We start from the raw sequence: 20,476 nt of genomic DNA, 5'->3' as shown, positions 1-20,476 counted from the left end.
AAATATCTTAATAGGCAGCATAGGGTGCTTCTGAAAGGATACTGACAGAGTGGAAGCAGTATATTAAGTCTGTTGTCAAAGGAAGTTGCCCAGTAAACAATAGTTATCTGGATAAATTCCCTGGCTAAAAACTTACCTGTGGAATTATCTACTCTCGCCCAGATTTTCAAAGGAAACTCTATATGAGACTGTCCCCACCAGAGGCAGAGAACCATACATAAGTGCAAGCACTCTCTAGCTGTCCTTTCTAGTGCTCTTTCAGACAGTGCCCCCCACCCCACCAGGTCTGACCATGATTACATTACATATCAGTTTTATATTCTGCAAAAGCCTATACAGTTCCATGCGGATTACAATGACAAGCCGAAGCACTAATCTGGGAATTACAAAAATTTACATCACAGTCAAAAACATATATTTAAAAAAAACTGTTTTCTAAATCTTAAATAGTCCCTTAAATAGGAGAGGAATTCCAAACTGAAGCAGCTTTATACGATGGAGAAGTAGATAGCTGTCTGAAAGGTTTAACTGAGCCATCTGAGGGAAGTTCTTGTAATTGCTGCCTGTTCTTTTCCTCAGCCAGCAGCACACTCTTCACACTTTGTCCTATTCTTCTTAAATTCCCAATTATTTTCAATAGTCTTCCCCCAGAACATTTACTAGTTACACAGCTCTCTCCTAAGCCCCATGCAGGGATCAGCTTCTACCTCCTCTGCCTACTCCAGTACTAGCTGCTTAGCCCCAAGTTTTGCTCAGCCTCTCCACTCTGTAATAAAGCAGTCTTCCAATTGGCTGTATCCTACCACAGTCTCTTCACTGGAAGGGGGAGGATTGGAGAGCTATAGAGAGCAAAACCCTTTATTCAGACACTTTAACCATCCTTCTGGCTTTGAGACAGATAATTAACAAATTTGTAAATTGTTTGAAAAAATCCAGACAGTTGGCAATCCTAGAGCCCTCAGCACAACTGACAGGCCCTCTCTAAATTTTTTGGTCCTAGGCACATGCCTAGTTTGCCTTACTTTAACCCAGCTCTTAAATCTGTTTCTTATAGATCATTTCCAGGGATAAGGGATGGCTTTCCCAAGTTTACCTGGCTAATCATTTTTAATGACTTTTTCTTCAGGAACTTGTCTAAACCTCTTTTGAACCCCATTATGTTAGTCATCTGGGCAATTTTCTGGCAACAAATTCCAAAACTTAATGTGCTGTATGGAAAAATATATTTTCATGATTTGTTTTCAGTCTGCTGGTTTGTTAGTTTTGTGGCGTGTCCTCTTTTAGTGTTTGAAAGGTTAAATGACCATTCCCTACTCATGATTTCTTATAAACTTCTGACATATCTCCGCTCCATTTTTTCCAAGCTGAAGATCTCTAACCCATTTTGCCTTTCTTCACATGGGAGATATTCCATTCCCTTTTATCGTATTTGTTGCCCTTCTCTGAATCTTTTCCTCCACTATATCCTTTTTGAGAGAGATCAACCAACACTGCACACATTATTCAAGGTGTGGTCATACCAGGGCCATATTCAGAGGTAGCATGATACATTCCTTTTTGAATAATCCTTAACATTCAATTTGTATTTTTGGCAGCTGCAGCACACTGGATTGAAAATTTCAAGTCTCCAAGACCTTTCCTTGGGTAGTGACTCAAAACTCAGCGCTCTGTGTATTGTACCTATTCCTGGGTTATTTTTCCCTACCACTTTACCCTTGACCATTTTAAATTTTATCTGCCATTTAGATGCCTATTCTTGTGTAGTCTCAAAATATCTTTCTGTAATTCCTCACAATCCTCTGTTTTTGTAACAACTGAATAATTTTGCATTATCTGCAAATTTCATCACTTCATTTGTTTCTCCTTTCTCAGGATCGTTTATGAATAGGTAGGTAGGTATAGGTCCCAGTAAAGATCCTTGGGCCTCTCCATTGTTTACCCTTTTCCATTCAAAAAAACTGACCATTTAGCTCTGTTCTCTGCTTTCTGTACTTCAGTCAGTTTTCTGTGCATAATAACGCCTTACCTCCTACCCATGTCTCTTTAATTTCCTCAGGAGTCTTTCATGAGGGACTTGGATTTTCGGAAGGTATTTGACAAAATACACTGTATAGTAACATAGTAAATAACGGCAAATAAATACCCACACAGTCCATTCAGTCTCCCAACAAGGCAACTAGCACCTCACACCACTGTTGCAGACTGATAACATTTTACTCACTATCAACCTTAAGGTGTATTCGCCTCCCCCTCTAAGATACTCATAACATAGGACATGAATGGGATATAAAATACGCGTACTTGTTCTTGATCTGTCTTTGCTATTTTCAGGTCACAGACCGTTGAATTCTGCCCAACACTTGCCTTCTCAACTACTGGAAATGCCATCTAAGCACCACTAAGCTGCTTTTGATGTTTTGTTTTGATTTCATCCTCTTTCCATATAGGAAACCTTTGTGTTTATTCCATGCATTCTTGAATTCCTTCATCAATCCCCCTCACGTGAAAAAGTACTTCTTGATGATACTCCTAACTCTACTGTCCTGTAAACTCAATTTATGTCCTCTAGTTCAGCTTCTTTCCCATCTCAAGTGGCTTTCATTTAGAAGCTGACTAAATTTCGGTTTTGATTTTGGCTTCAGTTCCAAAACCAGCCTGAAATTCGTATTCAACCTTGTTTCAGCCAAAAATGCTGATTCATTTCCAGCTGGAGCAAAAACTTTATGCTGGGTCCTCTAGCTTTCCCTCCCCATGAACAGTAGAAGCCCTCCCCTCTCCACCGCTGAACAGAATGAGCCCCTCTCCTGGTTCCACCCATAGACTCCCATCCCTCAAGCCTTGCATACATCTGGTGGTCTTGTGGCTAGTTTGGGTAGGAGTAATGCCCAATCGCTCCTGCCCATGTCCTCTCCGTTGTCAAAATGGCTGCTGAGATTTCTAGCAGAAGTCTTGTGGCAACCATTTTAAAATTGCATCTAACATGGGCAGGAGTGAAGAGGATTGCCTCCCACCTGTGCCAACTTCAGTCTCAAAATGGCTGCTGAAAGACTGCTGCTAGAGATCACAGCAGCCATTTTGGCAGCGGAAAGGACATGGGTCAAAGCATCTGGGAATCGTTCCTGCCCCAACTAGACCACCAGGAGATATACAGTAGGCTTGTGGGGTTGGGTCCAGGAGAGGGAGTCTCATTCTGTTCAGGAGGAGGGAGAGAGTGGGGACTTTTTCTGTGCGGAGTGCCCTAGCAACCAGCTTTGACCAAAACCAAGCGGTATATTTATTTATTTATTTATTTATTGCATTTGTACCCCACATTTTCCCACCTCTTTGCAGGCTCAATATGGTTTACAATACATCGTGGATAGTGGAAATAAGAAGAGCATAGACATTTGGTGTTACAGAAGGATTTTGGGTTACATGGTAGTAGAATACATGATAGTAATATAACAGAAGGCATTATTAAACATTTCTGGATATATGTGTGGTGTCGTACCACAGATTTGGTTTCAGCTGAAACCAAAGAAACTGGTTGGTCGCCCTCTGGTTTGTATGTTTTTTATAATGTCAAAATCTATTAAATTATTAGGGCAAGTCTTCCTTGGTTAAACCCATGCTGACTCATTCCCATTAAAATTGTGTCTATAGCACTTGCGTCTCTAGACAGAAATATCTGGGGTGGCAACAGTGGGGCAAACTAGGTATGGTGGAGGACAAGTCAAAGCAACACTTCTGCACATTATGCCCACCATATCACACACCCCTCTCCATCCCCCTTTTTTAAATTAGCAATATAATACACCATAGTATTCTATGCATAAAGACACGCTCCCCCTCCAGTTGGTTTCATCTACCAAGTAAAACCACCATTATAATTGATAGCACCATTCAATAAATTCTGCTTGTGGCATAAGTCTGGATTTTCTATGTAATCCTCCATTATAATAAGGATTAATAAAGAACATGAGCGAGCTCTCCAAATTTTCTAAGGTTATGGGTGGTAAAGGATCCAGCCCAAGGGGTTGGGTTCCTGTGTAAGTTTTAGAGAGAAATGTTCCTGGTTGTTGAATGACAGTAACAGAGGAATTAGTAGTTAATAAATGGAATTGTTGGTTTACACGAGATCTTTGGTTGCCTCTACCCCCTCTGGGACCCTTGAGAAGAGGGGGATGTCCTGGATGGGTTCAAGGAACTAAGGCTGACCAAAGAGGGAGGTTTCTGTCAATAAAGCATTAACTGTGAAGTGGAGGAGTGCTCCAGGTGGAAAGTAGGGGATCCCAGCTGGGAGAAGGAACAGGAAAGAAGTATTCGGAGCCAAAGGTGGTAGCCCGGAGAGATACTCCTTTTGAGAAGAGTGTGGACAGACACATGCAGACTGTGAAATATTGCAGGAAGTCCTTAGGAAATTGGAAGACTGGGCATCCAAAAGGCAGGTGAAATTTATTGTGGACAAATGCAAGGTAATGCACATTGGAAAGAATAATCTGAATCATAGTTACCTGATGCTAGGGTCCACTTTGGTGGTCAGCACTCAAGAAAAAGATCTACGTGTCATTGTAGATAATATGCTGAAATCTGCTCAGTGTGCGGTGGCTGCCAAAAAAGTCAACAGAATGCTAGGAATTATTAGGAAAGGGATGGTGAATAAGACCAAAAATACTATAATGCCTCCATATCGCTCCATGGTGCAACCGCACTTTGAGTACTGTGTTCAGTTCTGGTCGCCGTATCTCAAAAAAGATATAGCGGAATTAGAAAAGGTTCAAAGAAGAGCGACTGAAATGATAAAGGGGATGGAACTCCTCTCATATGAGGAAAAGCTACAGAGGTTAGGGCTCTTCAGCTTGGAAAAGAGACAGATGAGGGGAGGTGTGATTGAGGGTCTACAAAATCCTGAGTAGTGTAGAACGAGTAGAAATAAGTTGATTTTTTTCACTCGTTCCAAAAGTTCAAAGGTTATGGGACACTCAAGGAAGTTACATGGAAATACTTTTTAAAAAAAAATAGGAAATATTTTTTCACTCAATGAATATTTAAGCTCTGGAACTCTTTGCCTGAAGATGTGGTAACAGCGGTTGGCGCATCTGGGTTTAAAAAAGGTTTGGACAAGTTCCTGGAGGAAAAGCCTGTAGTCTGCTATTGAGACAGACATAGGGAAGCAACTGCTTGCCCTGGGATTTGTAGCATGGAATGTTGCCACGATTTGGGTTTCTGCAAGGTACTTGTGACCTGACAGGATACTGGGCTAGATGGACCATTGGTCTGACCCAGTATGGCTACTCTTATAGTCTTATAGTCCAAAGGAAGATCTGGTTGCTACACAAGTGCTGCAGGCATAGCCTTAGGTTGTTACACCCAGAAGAGATGGGTATAGACAGGAGGAGCTGTAAATATGTGCATACCGTAGGATTATAAAATTGCAATTCCAGGGCTCTGTCCTCTCCTGGTTCTCCTCCTATCTCTCCCATCGTACCTTCAGAGTACACTCTCATGGATCTTCCTCCACCCCCATCCCGCTGTCTGTTGGAGTTCCCCAGGGATCTGTCCTTAGACCCCTTCTTTCGCAATTGTGGAGATACACCATATCCCTGAGTTTGGCTCTGGACTTATTGTTTGCATCTGATTTCACATTGGATTACAAATTGACTGTTTAGCCCTAAAAAGGATTTAAACTGCCGGTTGCAGAATTTTCAGTAAAGTTCATGTTGTTTCATAAAAACTCTGGACTGGAGTCTTCTTTGCATGAGAGTGGGAATTTACATACTTTCTGGACCTACAGAGAAAAATGTGCAGAATGTATAAAGAGTAAAAGCCTGGGCTTAACATCCTGCAGCCTTCCAGGTTTTTATTCAGCTCAGTTTATATGACCAAGAGGATTTCTTGGATCTTGGACTAAGAAGTGGATTATATTTATGGCTCTGACTCTGTATGCCCCCTGACCCACGACAAGCTAGCTGATGCCTGGACTGTGTGCAGTGAGTCCAGGGTTACATCTATATCAGTGGTCTCCAACCTTTTTCATGTGAAAGGCTGCAATTGGACACGAGAAAGCTTTGAGGGCCACCAAAAGATTTTAGGCTTACACATGTAATTGTAAATACTAATTTTGATTCTACAAGGATATATTTTTTTTAAACTCACTTTATTTTGGCTTATTAACAGTTTTAAAACCCATAAATGAGACTCCTGAGTAACAGGAGGGACAGGAAGGGGTTGGAAAGCTGAACATCTAGTAAAGCGAGCAGATAGATGAAAATGTTTGTCTATGCTCATGGCAGCACCCACATTCCACCCATACTCTTCCCTGGAGCATTCCAGCTCTACTAGTACACAAAAAAAATGAAATTGGCTGAACTGAAGGATACAGTACTGTCAGGAGGAGGATAGAGAAAAGGTCCAAGCTCCACTGGGTAGCGTGTGACTCATATTGACGTGCACGCAAGCAAGCAAATGCATGCATACGTGTGCATCAGTGTGACAACGCATGGCGAACAAGCACATGACCCAGAGGAGTTTCGCAGGGCCTTTTCTCTACCCTCTTCTGATGGTGTCGTGTCCTTCAGATGAGCCAATTTCATTTTTTTGTTTTAGTTATGGGGCCGTGTGTTGGAGACTGATTGGACAGAATCTCAATATAAACTCTGCATCTCCAGTTCTGTATCACAAACTCAGAAAAATCCATCTGAATCATTGTCTGGCAGTGGAAGGAGTCTTTGTTGTAAGAGGGATAGTTTTTTGTGTGGTGACTACAGGATGTGGAGACCGCCAATCTTCAGCATTTTTATTTTGGGTGAAAAGAGCCTACTTTCAAATAGGGCCAGACACTTAATCCCTGCAAAGGCACATTATAAACCTATATAGCAAACGTACCAAATCATAAGTGTCGTAACCCACTTATGAAAAGACAGTGCTACAAATATTACACTGAGCCCTAGAGCACCCATGTACCTACTTCTGGGAAACTAGAACAGGATTGACTGTTACAGATTCCTTCACCTCAGTTGTATGTACAGAACATGGACAGACCCTCACCTGATACAAAAAAAACCTACAAACAAAATCTGAAATGGAGACCCCCCCCCCCCCAATCCAAATCAAGAAACCAGACCTTATAAGCCATTTCCTTGTGTTAGTCTTCTCCTAAATTATGTTCCAGGTCTTGCCTTTCCATTTTTTCTTTCTCTCCTCTTGTAGTCTTTTCTTTCTCTACATATGTCTGCCACTAATCTGTCTTTTTGTGTTTTTATGGTTTTTTTCCACTTTTCTCTGCATTTATATCTGCCCATTTGATTTTACCCTCATTCTCCCTTTCTCTCACCCTTTTCTTAGTATTCTCCTTTTTGCCTTTCATATACCTACCAATTTTTCCCATCTCATCCTCTCTCCAGTACTCCTGTTGCCCCCCTGTCTCTGTCTCTCTCCTTCTCCAGTCTCCTATTCCACCCACCCTTCTTTCACCCACACCCTCCATTTCCATCCGCTGTACTCACCTTCTCAGCCCTCACCTATCCTGAACTACCTGCCATCCTCTCACCAGTCCCAGCTCCATCCCTGTCTCTCTTTCCTTCACTTGCCTCCAGGCCATTCTTTTGTCTCTTACCCCTTCTATTGCCTTTTTCACCATTTTGACCCATCCCCTTCCTCCGATATCACTCTCCAGTACCCCCATCCTTTTCAATGCTTTTCATCCTAGAAATGGGGTTAAAATGGTGAGAGGCAATAGGGGAAGGGGTAAGAGACAAAAGAATGGCCTGGAGGCAAGTGAAGGAAGGAGAGACAGGGATAGAGCTGGGACTGGTGAGGATAGGTGAGGGCTGACAGGGTGAGTAGAGAGGATGGAAATGGAGGATATGGGTGAAAGATGGAGGAGGGGGGAATAGGTGACTGGAGAAGGAGGGAGTCAAAGGGAGTATTAAGTTTCTTCACATCTCATCCCTTTCTCTTACCCCCTATTTCACACCCTCACTCATTCCCCCAACCCATCCACACACCCCTACTCATTTCTACTAATTGCCAGGTCCTCACTATTTCCTTAAAAGTTTGTCTCCATCTTCCCATCCATAATTCCCTGTTCTGCCACCCCCCCCCCCCCCCCCCCACCACCACCACCACCACATTTTCCCTTTCATTCACCAAGTCCCAGTCATTATTCTCTCTGTGTCCCTATCTGTCCTGTGTAACATCTCCCCTCTGTGTCCCTGCTCCTATCCTTTCTTAATGTGCAGCACCAACCCTCTTTGTCCCCATTACTGCTGTGTGTCCCTGTCCATCCTCATATCCAGCTCTCCCCCCCCCCCCTTATTTTCCTGCACACTGAGCAGAAGATTTCATGATGACACCTAGATCTTTTTTCCTGTGTGGTAACTCCTAATGTGGAACCTTGCATTGTGTAGCAATAATTTGGGTTATTCTTCCCTATGTGCATAATGTTGCACTTGTCCACATTAAATTTCATCTACCATTTGACTGCACAGTCTTTCAGTCTCCCATTTTGTTCTAACTGCAAATTTGATCATGTCACTCGGCATTCCCTTCATTTATAAATATGTTAAAAACCACTGGTCCCAGTAAAGTTCCCTGTGGTACTCCACTATTCAACTTCCTCCATTGATAGAATTGGCCATTTAACCCTACTTGGTTTCTTTTAACCAGTTCAATCCATAACAGGAGATTGCCTCTTATTCCTTAGCTTTTTAATTTCCTTAGGAATCTCTTATGCCCTTTGTCAAAAGCTTTCTCAAAATCTAGTTACACTCAGTGGTGTAGCTAGGATTGAATGGACCCCAGGTGGAAAAATTGAGATGGGCCCTCCTGTAACACCATCACTCCCAAGGGGGGTGGGGGGGATGCACATTTCCCAAAGCTGACATATTACAGTTAATAAATTCAGAAAAAAAAAAACCTTTTTTCTATCTTAGCTGTCTGAGTGTTGCTTTGGTCCTAGTGTCTCTCTTCCACTTTTCTGTTTTTATTTTCTTAATGCTCTCCTGGGTCTCCTGTCCTTTTGACATTTCTTCTCTGTACACCATCCATCTTTCTTGTATGCCTCTATTGGTCTTGTCCAGCATCTCCCCTCTGTGTCCCTATCCTTATGCTCCCTCCAGATCCCGAGTCCGGTGTCACTCCACCTAGGCATCTGTCTACCTCTCCATGCTGCTCCTGTAAACGCTGCGGTGGGTCGCACCAAAAGCCGCTCTCTGTCTGGCAGAGTCTTTCCTCTGCCGCATCCTGCCTCTCTAATGCATCTTCCTGTGGGTGGGACATAGCAGAGGAAAGGCTCCTCCACTGGATAAAGAGCAGCTTTCGACACTGCCTCTGCCAAGTCCCACCGCAGTATTTACAGGAGCGGCGGGATGAGGTAGACAGATGCCAAGGTGGAGAGACACCGGATGTGAGGGCGGAGAGAAGAGCAGAGGAAGGGAGGGTGCAATTTGAGGCAGCCCCTACTGTTGGGTGGCCCTGGGCATTTTGCCATACTCACTCAATGGTAGCTACGCCCTTGGATACACTGTATGAACTGCCTCATCTTTATCCGTATATTTGTTCATATCTTCAAACAAATGTAGCAGATTGGTAAGGCAAGACTTCCCTTGACTAAATCCATGTTGACTCTGTCCCATTAAAACCTTGTCTTTCTATAGGTTTACTAATTTTGTTCTTTGTAATAGTTTCTACCATTTTGTATAGCACTGACATCAGGATCACTAGTCTGTTGTTTATGCTGCATGCTACAGTGTTTCAAAACGCAGTTAATTCAGGAAGTGCTGTTTGCTTTTTTGTTGGATTGAATTCTCACATTTCAACAGCGTTCATTATCAATGTATTTAAGCACTCTTCACTGCTGTGCTTTTACTGTTGTTGGTTAAGTCCCGTATCTCTGTCCAGAAAGTATATCATTGAGGAATAAGGAAAGGATTTTTTGGCTGTGTTTTCAAGTGCCACGATTGTCCCATGATACAGGCATATACATGCCAAAACACAGCCTGTGTCGGGTTGATTTATTAAAGAAATTTTGATTGTCCCATTCTTGAAGACCTTTGTGTGTTTCTTTGTTGGTGGTGTTTCCCAGATCACCCCTGGAACCCTTTTTAAAAGTTGGCATTAAGTTGGCCACTCTCCCAATCTTCAGGTATCATAGATGATTTTAATAATAGGTTACAATTTGCTAATAATTCTTTCTGTAATATATACACATTTGAATCACCTGATTAATAACATAATAATATAGTAGATGATGGCAGAAAAAGGCCAACAATCCCTTCCAGTTTTATAAGTTATTTTTGCCCATACAACTAAGGATGTATAACCCACCTGCTAGCTTGTAAGATATCACTCCTTAAGGATTTTTTATTGCCTCTTTGCTTTGTACTTCTTTATTTTGCGCATATGTGGCATTATATATGCATAAAAGGCCTTTTATAAAATCCTTGCTGGTTTAAATATTTGCACCTGGTCAAAGTGCATACTTTGACATTAGGTGGAGGTGCGATCTGGGCAGAGAATAGGCGTAGTTCACAAGTACATGCTTTGATTATGAAATGTTTAATCAACACGCATACTTGTGAACCTTATGCACATAGTGGAACCTGCATAGAGTGCCAGATATGACTAGCCACCTTGTGGGCCAGACTGGATGGACTGTGTAGGTCTTTATCTGCCAACATTTACTATGTTACTGTGGTATACCTCTTCTTGAGCAGGTGTAAACGTCCACACCCTCATTCAAGATATGTGTACCAGTGTGTCTTTATCAGAAATCACATTTAAGCACTTAACTTGGCCTCTTAACCTAGGCGTCCTGTTATAAAATTACCTTGTATGTTCCAGTCATGCAGACCTTCCTTCTCCGTGTCTAAACACAAGGCTATGTACCAGTATTAGCATGACCACGGTTGCACAAGTATCCAGCCTTCTTGATCTGGTGCATAACCCACCAGATAGACTCAATTATATTGTTGTCTGCATTTCTGCAAGATATAACATTTTACTGGCCCTTCATTCTGATATCTACACTCATTGAATCATTTGTGAAGGTATTTTAATCTTTTTAAACAGTTGTTATTGAGTTGTTGCTATCTGATCTCCTCTTCAATTGTTTTGTTTTGCCTGTAATGATCTTCTGTGCTTTATTCCATGCCGCCTTGTACTTATCTTTTAGTCTCCATCTGCTGTAGCAGTGTTTCATGCAGCCACCTCCCTTTCTATGCAAAAAACATACAAAAAAAAAAACATATTTCTTGGATCACTTATACGTAAATGCTTTAAATCCCAACAACCCAATTCATTAATCTATTACTATGTATGTGACTTGAGTGCCCCCTACCCAAAAAAAAATCTCTGAAAGAATAGAGTTAAAGGGTGACGCAAAAGGTAGTGTCAAAATAAGAAGCAGCAGAGAGGGTTAAGGAGGAGGGAGGAGTGTTCTGTTATAGTCATTTAATGAGTATCTGTTCTCTGCAGTTGTGTGGCGGAGGTCCAGCACTCACCCTGTGGCATCTCCGCTCCCTGACTCCTACCACAATCTTCCCCATCCAGGAGTGCCAGCACCAGGTCATGTTTTACCAGGATTTGGTGAGTTTTACTCTTATCAACCAGTTATAATCTGGAATTCTTTACCTACTGTTACGAAATTAGAGACAAATTATATAAATTTTAGAAATAAATTAAAAATTGTTTAATCAGTACCTTAGAGCAGTGGTTCCCAAACCTGGTCCTGAAGGCACCACTACCAATCAGGTTTTCAGTACACCTGTGGGGACAAATCACATATTTCCAAACCTCTGGAGAGGATTGACAGTGAGAAGTAAATTCAGCCCAGCACTCTGGATTATCTCACAAACTTCTTACTCGCAATCCTTATTCATAACCTCAACTCTGCAATGCATCAAAACCTTACATCGTATTGGACATTATAGATTCCTTATTTCCTTGACCCTTATTATACTTGTATACCCTAACCTTACCTGACCCTTATTTTATACTGTATTTGTTTATCTTCTACCGGACCTGGCGATCGCCTTTATGGTATTATGTAAGCCACATTGAGCCTGCTAATGGGTGGGAAAATGTGGGATACAAATGTTACAAATAAATAAATAATAGTCCCGATTATAGATACCTTACACTTATACTGAGAGTAATAGACACAAGGCTCAGATATTATAATAAATATAGAGAGCTGTTTATTAGCCATATGAATTGGCAATTGCACACACGTTCCTTTAGGAGAGATGTACGACAGGCTTGTTCCTGGCATTGACGTTTTACCTTTTTTTTTTTGGAAGAGAGGAGACCAGAGAAGCTCTTGTTGTAACACATTTTCAACAGTGCACGTTTTACACCATATCATCAGAGGTTGTTCAAGACCCCTGAGGCAGGCCTTTGGGCCGAAACACGGCCGTGTCAGGTCATTTTTTAATATTATATAATAAAGTATTTTTTGGTATCCTCATTCATTTTCCTCACTTTTTTGTTCCATACCTCACGTTATCGTGAGGGTTTTCACCTCCTTTTTTGTTGTGGCTTGTGTATTAACCAGTACTGGCAGCAATTGCTGATGTATTCAGAGACCGTAGATTATGCAAAATCACCCAAAACGATGGTACAGGATGTCAGTACCTATCAAGGGAACTAAGATAGCACACACTAGCCTAATCTTGAAATTAATAGGATACCTATCTCCCCAAGAACGTCCAGGCACCAAGGAGATAGAAGTTCAACCTGACAGATGATGATCTCACAAATATTGGATCTCCAGTAGTCATGAACTGATGATGGCACACGATCAGGAGCTCAGGCAGCAGGTAGCTGTTCCCATCCAGGCAAACGTGATGCCACAGATTAACGAACCTTTATCCTGTTGCTGTCTTGAAGCTAGCTGGTGGCAATTGTTTTGGCCAAATCAGGTAACAGCTAGCTGATAACAGCTTTGAGGAACAGGTTCTTATACCCTCTCCTCAGGTCTTAGTGCCAGGTTAGCAGGAACTACATGCAAATCTATCTCATGAATATTCAGAAAAGGCTGCCAGTGTGTGGCTTGGGGGGGGGGGGGGTAGGAGAGAACAAGCTGCAGTAGCACTGGGGAGGGAAAAGGCAGCAGTAGGAGAGAAAATTATGCCAATGGGAGGAAGAGTCTGGGAGAGAGTCACAGGGTGGCAGGAGGGAGGGGAATTGGGACTTTAAATACTTCCTTTCTGTGGTTTTTGCAACTACATTCAAAGCGGTTTACGTGGAGGTGTATTTTCAAAGCACTTAGACTTACAAAGTTCCATAGTAACTTTGTAAGTCTAAGTAATTTGAAAATATGCCTCGTAGTATATACAAGTACTTATTTGTACCTGGGGCAATGGAGAGTTAAGTGAGTTGCCCAGAGTCCCAAGGAACTGCAGTAGGAATTGATCCCAGTTCCCCAGGATCAAAGTCCGCTGCACTAACCACTAGGTTGCCGGTGCATTGGGGCGGGGGCTAGGAGAGAACGCGGGGCAGCTGGAGAGAAAAGGCTGCAGGAGCGCCTGGGGGGGGGGGGGGGGAGTGATGGGAGAGAAAAAATGTGCCGGCTAAGGGAAGGGGAGGAATTTCAGATCAAAGCATTCTGTCTCCTTACTGGGTTGTATATGGAAATGAGATGGTGCCCATGGAGAGGAAGGGAAGGGATGAGATGAGGTGCCCATAAAGAGGAAGGGAAGAGAAGAGAGATGGAGGAGATTGTTCCCATGGAGAGGAAGGGAAGAGAAGAGAGATGGAGGAGATTGTTCCCATGGAGGAGATGGTGCCCATGGAGAGGAAGGGAGGAGAGACCGAAGGAGGGAGGAGATGGTTAAAGAGAATGGATGGAAACAAGACAGATATAAGGAGGAAGAAAAATGGCATAAAATTGAATGTGAGAGATGTATATAGGGGAAGAAGAGAGGAGGAGAGAAAATAATTAGTGAGGAGAGAGGAGGCCCTGAAAATAGGGATGGAAACAAGACAGATATAAGGAGGAAGAAAAATGGCAGAAAGTTGAATGTGAAATATGTATGTAGGGGAAGAAGTGAAGAAGAGAGGAGGAGAGAAAAAAAATAGTGAGGAGAGAGGAGGCCCTGAAAATAGAGTTCAGAGCACAAGACAGAGGAGCAGAACCAGAGACAGGGAATAAGATGATTAGAAAAATAAAATCACCAGAAAACAAAGGTAAGAGAGATGATTTTATTTTCAGTTTTGAGAATTTACATCTGCAGTCTATATTTTTCACTATACAGGTGAAAATGTGATGAGGACACACTTATGTGATTAAAAGTGCAATTACAAATTTTAATCGGTGTATAGCCCTAATAAGGATACATGCACATTTGAAGTATTTTAGGCTACCTATTTTGAAAGGGGTAGCTTTGTTGGTCAGATTTAATAAAAGTGGCAGAGGCAGGTGATACCTTAGGCCAGTGGTTCCCAAACCTGGTCCTGGAGGCACCCCAGCCAGTCAGGTTTTCAGGATACCCACAATGAATATTCGTGAGAGAGATTTGCATGCACTACTGCATGCAAATCTATCTCATGAATATGCATTGTGGATATACAGAATACTGCTGAGGACGCTAAAATGACTGACCCTGATGGAACAATACATTCAGTGACTCATCTTCCTGGCTGATTCTTAGAATGATAGTGACCTTGGAGAAGGATTTATGCAGTTCCAGACCAGTTGTAGCCTGGTACCTTATTTCTGCTATATCGGAAGATGATGTAGACAACATCTATATGATTGACTTGCTACTGTCAACTATTGCCCTTGGCCAATCATCATATACAGTGTTATCCTGATTTGAAGGACTTGACTGATAACACAGTATATGTATGGACAGAGAAGAAGGAACGCCATGACCTCCTGTGACCAGATCTGCTACTCCTGCTCACCATCATGGTGAAGACTACTGACACCTACAGGACATGTGGTCAAGTTCTGTGGTCACATCAGGGTTTAGTTAGTTGGTAATTATCTAGAAAATGAAGTGTGTATTTTGTACCATGTAACATTGAGCTTATCTGTGCCTCTCTCTGTTTTAGACTTTGGTATTAGTAGTGCTTAGGAAGTTTCTATTTCTTCATTATTATCTGTCTTTCTCCGAGGACAAGCAGGCTGCTTGTTCTCACTGATGGGGTGACGTCCACGGCAGCCCCTCCAATCGGAAACTTCACTAGCAAAGTCCTTTGCTAGCCCTCGCGCGCCCGCGCGCACCGCGCATGCGCGGCCGTCTTCCCGCCCGAAACCGCTCGAGCCGGCCAGTCTTCTTTTGTCCGCACTCGGTACGGTCGTGTTTTCGCCGTGTCGAGCCCCGAAAGTCGACCCTCGCGCGTCCAATTTGTTTTGAACGTGTTTTTTTCCTTCGGGAAAGCTTTGTCCTAGTCGGGAAGTGCTCCGGAAACCCCTCGCCGGGTTTCGTGTAAATCCTCCCCGTACTTCTAGCTTTTTTGCCCCGGTAAGTTTTCTTTCGTCGTCGGGGTAGGCCTCTTTTCGGCCTCGGTCGAGATTTTTTTCTCCCTCTAAATTTTGGTGCTCCAAATTTCGCCATTTCGGCTTTTGATTTCGCCGGCGTGATTTTTCCGCCCATGACATCGAAGCCTTCCAGCGGCTTCAAGAAGTGCACCCAGTGCGCCCGGGTTATCTCGCTCACTGATCGACACTCGTCGTGTCTTCAGTGTCTGGGGGCCGAGCACCGCCCTCAGAACTGTAGTCTGTGTTCCCTGCTTCAAAGGCGGACTCAGGTAGCGAGACTAGCCCAGTGGAACGTGTTGTTCTCGGGCTCTTCGTCGGCATCGGCACCGGGATCTTCGAGTGCATCGACGTCGTCAGCGTCCAGACCATCTTCCTCGGCCGCCCCTGCATCGAGTGCATCGAGGCATCGGGCCTCTGCATCGGCGCCGAGACATCGGATAGCTGCATCGACGTCGGTGGTACCAGGACCTCGTCTGCTGATGTCGTCGGACGGTGGTGCATCGGGTGGAGTGCATGTGAGGGCTGTCCATTCCCCTGCTGGTGGCGGTGAGCCCTCGGGTGGGTCTCCTCCTACCCTGAGGGCTCCTGCGGTACAGCCCCCCCGAGATCGACCTTCTTCAGTCTCGGCCCCGAGGAAGCGACGGATGGATTCGACGTCCTCCTCGTCGGTGCCGGGGAGCTCCGGTGACATGCTTCGGAAGAAATCGAAGAAGCATCGACACCGGTCTCCTCCCCGTGTCGGCACCGAGAGCTCTGGGTCGCCGAGGGATTCGGCACCCAGCAGGCATCGGCACCGAGAGGACCGCTCACCCTCTGTTCAGGAGGTGTCGATGCGCTCCGCTCTGGACAGCCCGGAACAGCCTCCACGCCCGGAACAGGTTCTGACGTCGACGCCTGCATCGACCTCTCAGCCTTTCTCCGCAGCCACTCTAAACGAGAGCCTCCGGGCCGTTCTCCCAGAGATTCTGGGAGAGCTGTTGCGCCCTAACCCTCCGGTACCGGCGGTGCTTGCGCCTCCGGTACCGTCGAGCGTGGCGCCGGCTGGCCCATCGCCCAGGTTGAGGTCCCCGACGTCGGTACCGCGTGCGGTGCCGACCGCGGCCACCTCCCAGGAAGGCTCCCCGACTACGTCGGCGGAGGGAGCTTCGCCGATGCGGGCCAGGGAGTCTACCTCTCGACGCCCCCATCGTGGACGTGGCTCCACAGAGTCGAGCAGGGCGAGGTTGCAGACACAGGTCCGTGAACTTGTGTCTGACACCGAGGGTGAGGCCTCGTGGGAGGAAGAGGAAGATCCCAGATATTTCTCTGACGAGGAGTCTGAGGGTCTTCCGTCTGATCCCACTCCCTCTCCTGAGAGACAGCTTTCTCCTCCCGAGAGTCTGTCCTTTGCCTCCTTTGTCCGGGAGATGTCTACGGCCATCCCCTTCCCGGTGGTTGTGGAGGACGAGCCCAGGGCTGAAATGTTTGAGCTCCTGGACTATCCTTCTCCACCTAAGGAAGCGTCCACTGTTCCCTTGCACCATGTCCTGAAAAAGACATTGCTTGCGAACTGGACCAAGCCATTAAGTAATCCCCACATCCCCAAGAAGATCGAGTCCCAGTACCGGATCCATGGGGACCCAGAGCTGATGCGCACGCAGTTGCCTCATGATTCTGGAGTTGTGGATCTGGCCCTAAAGAAGGCTAAGAGTTCTAGGGAACATGCTTCGGCGCCCCCGGGCAAAGACGCTAGAACCTTAGACTCCTTTGGGAGGAAGGCCTACCATTCCTCTATGCTCGTGTCCAAGATCCAGTCTTACCAGCTCTACACGAGCATCCACATGCGGAACAATGTGCGGCAGTTGGCGGGCTTGGTTGATGCTCTTCCCCCCGAGCAAGCCAAACCTTTTCAGGAGGTGGTCAGGCAGCTGAAGGCGTGCAGAAAATTCCTGGCCAGAGGAGTTTATGACACTTTTGATGTTGCGTCCAGGGCCGCTGCTCAAGGTGTGGTGATGCGCAGGCTCTCATGGCTGCGTGCCGCCGACATGGAGAATAGACTCCAGCAGCGGATTGCGGACTCGCCTTGCCGTGCGGACAACATTTTTGGCGAAAAAGTCGAACAGGTGGTAGAGTCTCTCCACCAGCGGGACACCGCATTCGACAAGTTCGCCCGCCGGCAGCCTTCAGCTTCTACCTCTACAGGTAGACGATTTTTCGGGGGAAGGAAGACTGTTCCCTATACTTCTGGCAAGCGTAGGTACAATCCTCCTTCCCGACAGCCTGTGGCCCAGGCTAAGCCCCAGCGCGCTCGCTCTCGTCAGCAGCGTGTGCCTCAGCAAGGCCCCGCGGCTCCCCAGCAAAAGCAAGGGGCGAGCTTTTGACTGGCTCCAGCAGAGCATAGCCGACATCCAAGTGTCCGTGCCGGGCGACCTGCCAGTCGGGGGGAGGTTGACAGCTTTTCACCAAAGGTGGCCTCTCATAACCTCCGACCAGTGGGTTCTGCAAATAGTCCGGCAGGGATACACCCTCAATTTGGCCTTAAAACCTCCAAATTGTCCACCGGGAGCTCAGTCTTACAGCTTCCAGCACAAGAAGGTACTTGCAGAGGAACTCTCCGCCCTTCTCAGCGCCAATGCGGTCGAGCCCGTGCCATCCGGGCAAGAAGGGCTGGGATTCTATTCCAGGTACTTCCTTGTGGAAAAGAAAACAGGGGGGATGCGTCCCATCCTAGACCTAAGGGCCCTGAACAAATATCTCGTAAAAGAAAAGTTCAGGATGCTTTCCCTGGGCACCCTTCTCCCCATGATTCAGCAAAACGATTGGCTATGCTCTCTGGACTTGAAGGATGCCTACACACACATCCCGATACTGCCAGCTCACAGACAGTATCTGCGATTTCAGCTGGGCACACGCCACTTCCAGTACTGTGTGCTACCCTTTGGGCTCGCCTCTGCGCCCAGGGTGTTCACAAAGTGCCTAGCTGTGGTAGCAGCGGCGCTTCGCAGGCTGGGGGTGCACGTGTTCCCATATCTCGACGATTGGCTGGTGAAGAACACATCCGAGGCAGGAGCCCTGCAGTCCATGCAGATGACTATTCGCCTCCTGGAGCTACTGGGGTTTGTGATAAATTACCTAAAGTCCCATCTTCTCCCAGTGCAGAAACTCGAATTCATCGGAGCCCTGCTGGATTCTCGGACGGCTCGCGCCTATCTCCCAGAGGCGAGAGCCAACAACTTGTTGTCCCTCGTCTCGCGGGTGCGAGCGTCCCAGCAGATCACAGCTCGGCAGATGTTGAGATTGCTGGGCCACATGGCCTCCACAGTTCATGTGACTCCCATGGCCCGCCTTCACATGAGATCTGCTCAATGGACCCTAGCCTCCCAGTGGTATCAGGCCGCTGGGGGTCTAGAGGACGTGATCCACCTGTCCACGAGTTTTCTCGAATCCCTGTATTGGTGGACGATTTGCTCCAATTTGACTCTGGGACGTCCCTTCCAAATTCCTCAGCCACAAAAAGTGCTGACCACGGATGCGTCTCTCCTGGGATGGGGAGCTCATGTCGATGGGCTTCACACCCAAGGAAGGTGGTCCCTCCAAGAAAGCGATCTACAGATCAATCTTCTGGAGTTGCGAGCGATCTGGAACGCTCTGAAGGCTTTCAGAGATCGGCTGTCCCACCAAATTATCCAAATTCAGACAGACAATCAGGTTGCCATGTACTATGTCAACAAGCAGGGGGGCACCGGATCTCGCCCCCTGTGTCAGGAAGCCGTCAGCATGTGGCTCTGGGCTCGCCGTCAAGGCATGGTGCTCCAAGCCACATATCTGGCAGGCGTAAACAACAGTCTGGCCGACAGGTTGAGCAGGATTATGCAACCTCACGAGTGGTCGCTCAATTCCCGTGTAGTGCGACAGATCTTCCAGGCGTGGGGCACCCCCCTGGTGGATCTCTTCGCATCTCAAGTGAACCACAAGGTCCCTCAGTTCTGTTCCAGGCTTCAGGCCCACGGCAGACTGGCGTCGGATGCCTTCCTCCTGGATTGGGGGGAGGGCCTCCTGTATGCTTATCCTCCCATCCCTCTGGTGGGGAAGACTTTGTTGAAACTCAAGCAAGACCGAGGCACCATGATTCTGATTGCTCCTTTTTGGCCGCGTCAGATCTGGTTCCCCCTTCTTCTGGAGTTATCCTCCGAAGAACCGTGGAGATTGGAGTGTTTTCCGACCCTCATCACGCAGGACGAGGGGGCTCTTCTGCATCCCAACCTCCAGTCCCTGGCTCTCACGGCCTGGATGTTGAGGGCGTAGACTTTGCCTCTTTGGGTCTGCCAGAGGGTGTCTCCCGCATCTTGCTTGCTTCCAGGAAAGACTCCACCAAGAGAAGTTACTTCTTTCATTGGAGGAGGTTTGCCGTCTGGTGTGACAGCAAGGCCCTAGATCCTCGCTCTTGTCCTACACAGACCCTGCTTGAATACCTTCTGCACTTGTCTGAGTCTGGTCTGAAGACCAACTCCGTAAGAGTTCACCTTAGTGCAATCAGTGCATACCATTACCAAGTGGAAGGTAAGCCGATCTCAGGACAGCCTTTAGTTGTTCGCTTCATGAGAGGTTTGCTTTTGTCAAAGCCCCTGTCAAGCCTCCTACAGTGTCATGGGATCTCAATGTCGTTCTCACCCAGCTGATGAAACCTCCTTTTGAGCCACTGGATTCATGCCATCCGAAGTACTTGACCTGGAAGGTCATTTCTTGGTGGCAGTTACTTCGGCTCGTAGAGTCAGTGAGCTGCAGGCCCTGGTAGCCCAGGCCCCTTACACTAAATTTCATCACAACAGAGTAGTCCTCCGCACTCACCCTAAGTTCCTGCCAAAGGTCGTGTCGGAGTTCCATCTGAACCAGTCAATTGTCTTGCCAACATTCTTTCCCCGTCCTCATTCCTGCCCTGCTGAACGTCAGCTGCACACATTGGACTGCAAGAGAGCATTGGCCTTCTACCTGGAGCGGACACAGCCCCACAGACAGTCCGCCCAATTGTTT

The 20,476-nt window shown here is 46.2% G+C and overlaps 1 protein-coding gene across 2 annotated transcripts in view; it reads left to right on the top strand.

Moving 5' to 3' along the window:
* THOC6 (THO complex 6) overlaps positions 1–20,476 on the top strand; it is a 322,699-nt gene that overhangs the window by 248,255 nt on the left and 53,968 nt on the right. For both annotated transcript variants that reach the window (XM_030208909.1, XM_030208908.1), the window contains one exon: positions 11,455–11,565. In XM_030208909.1, the coding sequence (XP_030064769.1) occupies positions 11,455–11,565 (111 nt within the window). The remainder of the gene's footprint in view (positions 1–11,454; positions 11,566–20,476) is intronic.

The sequence above is a fragment of the Microcaecilia unicolor genome, chromosome 7 (genome assembly GCF_901765095.1).
Source record: "Microcaecilia unicolor chromosome 7, aMicUni1.1, whole genome shotgun sequence".
Lineage (NCBI taxonomy): Eukaryota > Metazoa > Chordata > Amphibia > Gymnophiona > Siphonopidae > Microcaecilia > Microcaecilia unicolor.
This window is presented reverse-complemented; position numbering and strand designations above follow the sequence as displayed.